An 8,992-nucleotide genomic window follows, 5' to 3' on the forward strand; every position below is an offset into this window, starting at 1 on the left:
GCAGAGCGGCCAGGGCTCGCCCTGAGCGTTCTGGAAGCGCTTACCTGCGAGCACCTGGGGCCCGTGGCCCAGGGCCGGCGGGAAACTTCCCCAACCTGCTGGCGAGCATCGCTGCGGCCTGCCGCTGCGGCTGGCTGTGCGTGTTGCGCGCGGATGCGAGTGTGTGTGCGCCTGTGTATGCGCCTGGCGGGCAGGCGGGCGGGGTCGGCCGAGCGTCTCCTCCTGTCTCCGGCCGGGGATGCCGCCGCCGCCTGCAGTTGCGGGAGGCTCACAGGTGGCTGCTGGCCCCGACGCTCGCAGAGCCACCTCTCTCGATCTCAGCGCCCTTCGTCCCCCAACAGAAACAACAGCCGCGCCGCAGGCGCCCGCGGGAGCCGGAGCGGGAGCGGGAGCGGGAGCGGAGCCCGCGCCCTCGCCGTGGTGCTGAACGGACAGCTCCGCGCGCCCATTCCCAGGCGCGGCCACCGCCCGGTGCTCCGAAGATGCCGCAGCAGCCACAGCTTCTCTGCTCTCCACCCGCACGTCATGGCCACCCCTTGGCGCCCCCGGCTCCACTCAGGGCCGACACCTTCCCCATGCCCTCACCCATCTCCTGGTGACAGCTGTTACGGCCACCCTCCCTCCTCCCAGAGCTCAAGCAGGGGACTGCCTGCTGTGACCTTTCCCCACGGGGTCTCAGGCGGGAGCGGGAAGGGCAGGAACCCTGGGGTTCCCCCTTTAGGGACCTGATGCAAAGTTTCCTGAAGCCGAGGGGCAGAGGGGGTGTTCGGGGCAGGCAGCGGGAGGGCAGAAGAGGGGGCAGGGAAGCTTGAGGTCGAGCCCGGCTGAGCTTGCCAGGGCGGGAGCACAGGCCCCTTCCGCGTGGGCGAGAGGCACCGAGTTCTGTGTGGGCACTGTGTGTGCACAGGCCCCTGTGCTGTGTGGGCTTTCAAGGAATGCACAGAGGTGTGTGTGTGTGTGTGTGTGTGTGTGTGGTCTGAGGACAGTAGGACCTTTCAGTGTCTGTGTGCAGCCTTGATAAGAATGGGACCTCTGGGGGGTGGGGAGATGTGTGCAGTGCATGTACACATGGGAGACTGAGGGCTGTGTGTACAGTGTGCTGTATGCAGTGTAGCATTCAGCGGACAATGACAGGGTGTGACAGTGGGGATTGTGGGGTGTGAGTCCAGTGCAGTGTCCTCAGTACTGTGTCCCCATTCCCCAGGAGATTGTGGCCCAGATCTGAGCTCTGACCTCCTTAGTGTGCTCCTTAAGGTGGGCCCACGCTCAGAAATGGGCCCACAGCCTTCTCCCCTGGGCTTCTCAGTCCTTCTGCATGATCCTTACTTGCAAGGACAAGCACATCCTGTGAGCCTAGCAGAGAGCTGGTGGGCCCCACCCCAGGTCTTGGTCAGAAGTAGCGTGGCTCTGGACTCACAAGGCAGCCACCAGAGCCACAATGGGAAGCACATCCTTTCTGACGTGGCCCTGCCAATGCAGCTCGAGTGCTGAGGGGATCCTTGGGGGGCCTGGGGCCATCGGCCTGCCTTCATGTGGGGCTCCCTGGGGAAGCCTGGCTTCACTCAGAGGAAAGCTGTCCCTGCCCCGCCACCTGCCTCTGGGTGTGTGTGTGACTGTGTGCAGGTGTGTGGTCCCTGCAAGTGCACGTGCGTAAATACACGTGTAATCCTGTGCTGCTGCCTCTCTCCCTACTTTTCAACCCCTACCACACGTCAGGGCGGTGTTGGCTGTGAGGTCTCCCTGTGCAGAGCACCTGTGGGACCAGCTCCCTGGGCCCAGCGACTCACTCCAGCCCTTCGCCATCCTCTCCCTGCCTGGCTCCTGCCACCCCAAGGCTCACACCCTGTCTGCTTCACGCCACCTGTCAGTGGCTTCTGCTGCAGGGCCACCATTCCCAGCCTCTCCCAGCCCTGGCCTCGCTCAGACTTCTCCTGCCCTGGCACAGTGCATAGATCACCTTTCCTGCTGCATTTGGAGGGTTCCTACCCCCCCAAAAGTCTTGGGTTTGATGATTGTGGGGTTGCCCTCCCTCTCCTGCTTTATTTCCCTGCCGGCCCCCTTCTGTCCCTGTCTGGTTTTGTTCTTGCTCCTTCCTTCTTCCTTTGTGGCTGTGGGAGGTTGGCCTGTGGAGAAGCCCTCTCTGCCCTCTGCTTCTCCTTGTCCCACCCTCACGGCCATCCATCTGCAGACCACCAGGGCTGTTCCCAGGGCCCTGGGCTCTCCCCCTTCTACTAGGGTCACTCTGTGCCCCTCTCGGCTCTCCCCCTTCCCCCCTCCTCCCCTTCCACAGCCAACAGAGCTGTGCCAACATGCCCCAGCCATCCAGGGCCCAGTGCTCATGCCTGCTGTTTGTGTGCTTTTCTTGAGGTCAAGGACAAGCCCCCATGCCTACCTTTCCTTGAACAGGATGGCGGACTTGGCGGCCAATGGAGAAGCCTGAGTTTGGGGCACAGCCGTGATTTCCTGGGAAGGCTGAGGCAGACGCTGCCGGGGCCTGACAGATGCCTTTGCAGAGGGTTAAGTGCATGTGACAGGCAGAGCCACTCGTTTATTTCCCAGTCACCGCGCTGAAAGAAATGGAGCTGCCTCCCTCCTCCTGAGCCGGGGAAGCCGGCTGTGTTTATGGTTTATTTAGAGGTCTGAGCCCTGATCTTCAAATACAGCTGCCTGGGCCTGGGCTGGGCAGCCAGGGGGGTCCTGACGGGGTGGAGGGGCAGGAGGAGAGGCACCCTGGGAAGGGAGACACGGAGACCCCGGGCGGTGGCCCACATCCTGGCACCTGGAGACGATCATCTCTGCCTTCCCCGCCAACACTGATCCCTCCGTGGAGCCCACACATCTCGGCGCCGGCTGTCTCTCTGACAGGCGAGGGGGCTGCACGGGCGGCGTGGCGGGAGGGAGCCAGGCTGCCTGACCTACATTCCCACCTCCAGGCGCTGGGCACATTTATGCGGCCTCTCCCCGGAGAGGAGCACGGGGCGCCCACTGCCCTGCTGGGTGGGCCGTCACCTGCGTCCCTCCTGCTCCCTACAAGCCAGCCTCCCCATCGCAGCCAGAGTGGCTCTTAAAAACACCAGCCAGGTCGTGGCATTCCCTCTGGAAAAGCTTCCAGGGGCTTCCTATGGAACGGAGAAGGACAGCCCTTCTTCCCACAGTCCCAGGTGCGCCCCTGCCCACTCGCAGACTCACCCACGGGTGTCTTCCCATTGGTTCTCTCCAGCCGCCCGCCCCTTGCTCCCTCCCCGCCGCCCCCCCCCAGCCCCCAGGCTGTGCACCTGCTGTTCTCTCCACCTGTCATGGTGGCTTCACACCGCAGGCTTCTCTTGGTCACTCGGGTCTCCAGTTAAATGTCCCTCCTCAGAAAGGCCTGGCTGCCCAGGAACTGGATCCCTCAGTGAGTTGCCATCATGTTTTTCGCAGCACTTGTATGCAAGTCATTGGATATGTGACTCGGTGATGAGTGAATGAGTTAGTCTGTGCCAGCCAGTCTAGGCCCCCCTTTTCTTCCTCCTGGAAGGTGAAGGCAGCTAGAGGGGGAGGGGGCCTGTGCCCCGGGCTGTGGCTTGGAGCCCCAGACTCTGGGGTGTTGCTAGAACTATTGATTAGCCTAATGGATCTCACTCCAGGCTGCACATTTGAATCACTTGGGGAGCTTTTAAACTAGCCAGTGCCCTGGAGGCCTTGGGCTTGCCCCAAACCAATTAAATCAGATCCCTGGTGTCAGGCCAGGGAGCCTGTGTTTTCTAAGACCCCCCCCACAGTTATTGGTAACATGTGGTCTGAGAGCCTGAGAGCTGCGTGAGTCAGCACCAAGGGTAGGGGCTGTGTCTTAGCTCAGTGCAAACCCACCCCACCCCCACTCTGGGTGGGTGCCTGCCTGGAGGGGACACCATAAAGCCTGGGTGCCCTTGTCACTGCTTCCCCTCAATCCCCAATTCCTGCAGCTCTGCCCGAGCCTGGGCCTCTCACTCAGCGTCATTTGCCTTGGAGACAGCTTGGGATTAGGAAGAGTCCCAGTTGCTTCCCCTCCTTGGAAGGGTACCTGTTCCTGGGCCTGCATTTTGCTGCCTGTGGTAATGGGGACCAGGAACAAGGTTGCTGGCAGGCCTGTCTGGGTGGACAGGCACAGAGACTCTGCGAGTGGCAGAGACAGACCAGAAGAGAAGAGGGAAGCAGGCAGGGAGACCCTGAGCGAAGTGGGGGTGGATCGGGGCGGGGGGAGCAGTTTTCAGCCTTGGGGAGGAGGTGTCGGGGAGGGGAGGAACAGACTGGTGGGGGAGATGAGAGCAAAGTTGGGGGACAAAGGGTTTTAAGGAGTTTTGCTGCATTATGGATGCAATTCCTCATTCTGTGTTTTCTCAAGAGGCAACAGTAAATGTTACATAGCTGTGCATTCTTTCTGGGTGCCAGACTGGATTTATTACTTGTGAGTCCTTGCCTAGGCCATTTGGATTCGTCCCCAGAGGCCACCCTCCGCTCCTCCGACAGCCCCCATCCCTAGGTGCCCCTGCGGGTCAGCGGACAAGGGAGAGGAAGTTGTTTTTGTAGGTCGCCTTTCTGAGTCCTTCAATGAAAAGGGGACCAGATGCCATGCAGGTTGGCATGCACAGTCCTGCTCCTCGGGGGTAGGGCCTGAGGTCCTGCCTCTTGCACCTCCTGCTCCAAGTCCCTTTCCCTGGGGAGGCTCTCCCTATGAGCCCCCTGGGTACCACTCCATCCCCCAGAACATCCAGGGCTGGGATAATTAAGATAAATTTAGACTTAAAGTCACCAGAAGGGAAATTAACAAGAGGACATGATTCCTCAGTAGGGACCCCTCCCAGTGTCATTCTCACCTTCTTCTAGGGTCTGACCATCTTTCCCCTCATCCCAGGCCTCCTGAGAGCCCACAGCGGGAGTCTGAGCCCCAGAGACTCTGAGGCTCTCTCTCCATCTGCCTCAGGCAGGTCTGCTGACTTCTGCTGGCCCTCCGCCCCTGGCCCTCTTCTGTGTGACTGACAGTGGACTGAAGCCCCTGACAGTGGACTGAAGCCCCCAGCCTCCCTCTGGCCCTACTCTATGGGCCCAGTGGGAAACCAGATCAGAACAGCTCACCCTGAGGCCCTCACCTGAGTTCATGTGTACAGCAGGTAGCTGATGAAGATGAAGCGAGTGGGGATGAGAGTAGGAACAGAGGGAAGCCACTGGCTGAGTGAGGTATGGGCCTGGGCCCCTGTCCAGCCTGTCTACCCATGGATCCCTGGAGAAAACATTTACCCCTTCATGCCTTGTGGTCCCTATCTTTAAAGTCTGATAGTCCCTAACTTGTAAGGTTCTTATGAGAATTAAAGGAAGCATTAAAGAGCTATAGCAAGGCCCGGTATGTGGCATGTCCTTCAAATGTTACTCATGACTAGTACCAATTATTGAGTGCTTATGATGTGATCAGCCCTGTGCTGCACTCTGCTCACCTCCAGCCCCTCTTGGGTACTGTTATTAATCTCTGATAATTAACCTCTGATGACCATTAAGTGGGGTGTTTAGACTCAAACATGGTTCTCTGATTCCATAATCTGCCCCTCTTAATGATCTCAAGTAGATGCAGGATTCATTAGTACAGACTAATTGTTGTAAAATGCTCGTACCCGATGGCCTAACACAGTGATGGTAAACCTTTTGAGCTCGGCGTGTCAGCATTTTGAAAAACCCTAACTTAACTCTGGTGCCCTGTCACATATAGAAATTTTTTGATATTTGCAACCATAGTAAAACAAAGACTTACATTTTTGATATTTATTTTATATATTTAAATGCCATTTAACAAAGAAAAATCAACCAAAAAAATGAGTGTCATAGGTTTGCCATCACTGGCCTAACATAATAAAAGGATCGTTTCTCGCTCATGTTACAGTCCAATGGGGATGTGTGGGAGCAGCCTTCCCCATGGTGCTTCCAGAACCCAGCTCCTTCCATCTAGAGCTCTGCCAGCCTCCAAGGCCTTGAAATCCTTCCCTGGCATCCTCTGCATTGAGATGGGAGGTGAGGGAAGGCAGCACAGAGGATGGCACGAGAGGTTCCCAAGGCCCTGTCTGGAAGTGGCAGGCTTTACTTCTGCCCACGTTCCTTTGGCCGGAACTCAATCATAGGGCCCCACGTAACTGGGAGAAATGGAGGAGGATGGAGGAAGAAGAGAAATTGGGGCACCAGCATTTTCTGTTATTGACAGACAAGTAGACGCTGGTAGACGTCGTGTATCCATTTCCCCCGAGGTGGAGAGAGGAAGCACAGCACAGACAGCCCCCAGTCACTGCTCTCCGCGCTGAAGTTTCCCGGATCAGAAGGACTGTGTGTGGGACGCAGGCCCAGGGCGCCCTGTATCGCTAGGAGTCCTGAGCTGGCACAAGGCTTGTTTCCCTTTTCTCAGAATGATGTTTCCACCCTGAACTTATCCACGCCACACATCGGAAGAACCGTGTCAGTCCGGGTTCTTGGTCACAGACTTGTAATCAAGGATATTAGGTAGGTCAGGCTCTCCAGCCTGAAATCAGACTTGACGCCACAGAAGCTGCAAACCCTCTCCCCACAGCCCCTCCTGAGATCTCTACTGCTTCCAACGTAGCAGAAAACTCTCAGGGAAAGATTCCCTTTCGGACCTGGCCTGCTTGGTCTTTATCATGCCCAAAACTGTCTCCCCTCAGACACACACCCAGCCCTCCAACCTCCCCCAGCTCAGAGGTGCTCACAGGCGCTGCCCCCAGGCCCGCCCTCTTCTGTGAAAGTGACACCCACCCACCCAACTACCCATCCATCTCCCATCAGTTGATCCATCCACCCACTTCCCCATCCCACACCCTGGATAGCTCTGTGGGCTCCTGTTTCCATGGTTACTCCAGGGCCTGAGTCTGCTCCGGGTTTGTGGAGAGAGTCTCCACTCTAGGCTCTTTCCACAACAGCCTTACTGCCGGCCCCGATTCCTGGATTGCTTGTGGGGTCCCAGCCTTCTCACAGCGATCCTGTCTCAAAGGTCATGCGTTGCTTGTGCTTTGGTCCATTCAGGTGATCAGCTTCCTGGATTTGAGATTTTAAAAAAGCTCTTCAGTCCTGGAACAGAGAGATGCTCCTGGAAGCAGAATGTCTGGGAGTCTGCCCCGGGGACCAGGTGGGAGTTCCCAGAGGTAGGTGGTGCCCTTTGTCATAATAGCAATACAGCCACTTATGAGGCACTGTTCTGAGGATTTCATGACTGTGGACGGGGTTAATCATCGCAATAACTCCGTGGGTTATTATCGTTATCTGAGAAGAAACGGGCGCAGAACAGTTGAGTAACATGTTCAAGGTTACAGAGCTAACTAGGGACAGAGCTGGAGTCAAGTCAGTTAGGCAGACCCTGAGCTCTGTTCTCAGGTGCTGCATTCCTGGCCTCGCCACAGCCCTTCCTCCCCACCTGGGGATCCTGGAAAGTCCCCCGGTCATTTTTTTAAGACAGGAGGTAGGTTTCTGAACGCCTCTGCAGCACTCAGCTCCTCTTTGGGGGCAACAAGTGCCCACATGGGAGAGAATTCCTGTTCTACTCCCGGCAGAAGCTTTCAGTTGCTCAGGAGCCAGGCCGGCCACCATTGTTCTCAGGAGGCCCCTGACCCTACCTGCCCTGAGCTGGTCTATCTGCGGGCTCTGGAGGTTTCCTCGGGTCCCAGCCAAGCTGCAGCTTGTCCTCAGAGACCTTCGAGGGGTGGGGAGTAGGCAGAAGCAATCTCATCAGAGAAACCCAGCTGAGGGAAGACACAAGATGTTCCCCACAAGTGACAGCAAACCAATTCACACTCTTCCCTGCAGCCAAGAAATTAAGCTAATTTTTCATTTCTCTGCTTACGTGCAACTCAACTAAACATAGGCATCTAGGAATGCAAACAATGACTAGATCTTCTTAATTTAGGGATGTTCTAATGAAATCTTGCTAAAATGATGAAGGCTCTGGATATTTTTATCACAGTGGAAAGCTCTGCGATTTGGGAATAGGAGAGGCAGGGAACACGGCGCCTCCCGCCGCTCCTGGCCACCTCTCCCCCTGGACCGGCCTCCCTAGCCTGCCCCGTTAGGCGTGTCTCCTGAGAAAAGGTACAGTCCTCCTGGGATTCTTGTTTCCTTTGCTCTTGTTTTTATTAAAGGAAACTAATTTCCTTACATTGCACTCAAGCTAACTAACCAGAGTTGGAAAATCCAATGACATAGCAAAAAAAAAAAAAAAGTTTAAATTGCAGGATTATTTTTGAGAAAAAATTGGACTTACCAGAAGATCCTGGTGTAATTATTAAGGAGCCATAATCAAAAGTTTCAAAGGTAGAGTCTTCTAGTGCATACTGCTCACCTTGTCAGTTCTCCTCTCCCTCGGGGCACATGGAAGGATACATTTTACAACTCTTTCCGAGTTTGGAGAAACCATGTGACTTGCACCGGCCTGTGAGTTGTGTCTGGAGGTCATGTGACATATGTGGGTCAAGGATTTAACTGCCAGCATAAGAGGCTGCAGTGTTTTCTGCCCCGTCATAGAAACACATAGTGAGATGATGGCGCCACAAGATCAGAGCAGCCTGGATCCCTGAGCTCCCCCATGGAGCACAGCTGCCTGGAGCCGTCTGGATTGAAGCAGACTTTGTGTGGTTGAGAGATACATTTTGGTTGGGTTTTATCAGGTAGGAGGAGGATAGTTGGTTGTTTCCTACATCTTATTTAATACAACAAATAATGCTGTTCTAATGATCATTGGAAAAGAAGACCACATCATTTTAATTATTTTATGTTAGATTGTTTTGGCATTTCAAAAATCATTTGTCCTATCTGGTCTGGAATGGGGTGAAGTTTACTTTTGCCAGGACTAAATAAGCTTGTTGGAGAACATATTTAACTTGGCTAGGTAAAATGTGTGTCACATCTGTAAGCAGGTCACAAAGGTCTGGATTCTTTCAAAGTTGGACTTGAGCATATTTTGAGAATGTAACCCCATGTCGATAGAGCC

At 55.6% G+C, this 8,992-nt stretch overlaps 1 protein-coding gene across 1 annotated transcript in view; it reads right to left on the reverse strand.

The window, feature by feature from the left end:
* KCNS2 (potassium voltage-gated channel modifier subfamily S member 2) overlaps positions 1-342 on the reverse strand; it is a 3,001-nt gene extending 2,659 nt beyond the window's left edge. The window contains exon 1 of the mRNA XM_014465435.2: positions 45-342. Coding sequence (XP_014320921.1) covers positions 45-109 — 65 coding nt within the window. The 5' untranslated portion in view covers positions 110-342. The remainder of the gene's footprint in view (positions 1-44) is intronic.
* Positions 343-8,992: the final 8,650 nt, after the last annotated feature.

The sequence above is a fragment of the Myotis lucifugus genome, unplaced genomic scaffold, assembly GCF_000147115.1.
Source record: "Myotis lucifugus unplaced genomic scaffold, Myoluc2.0 scaffold_294, whole genome shotgun sequence".
Classification (NCBI taxonomy): domain Eukaryota; kingdom Metazoa; phylum Chordata; class Mammalia; order Chiroptera; family Vespertilionidae; genus Myotis; species Myotis lucifugus.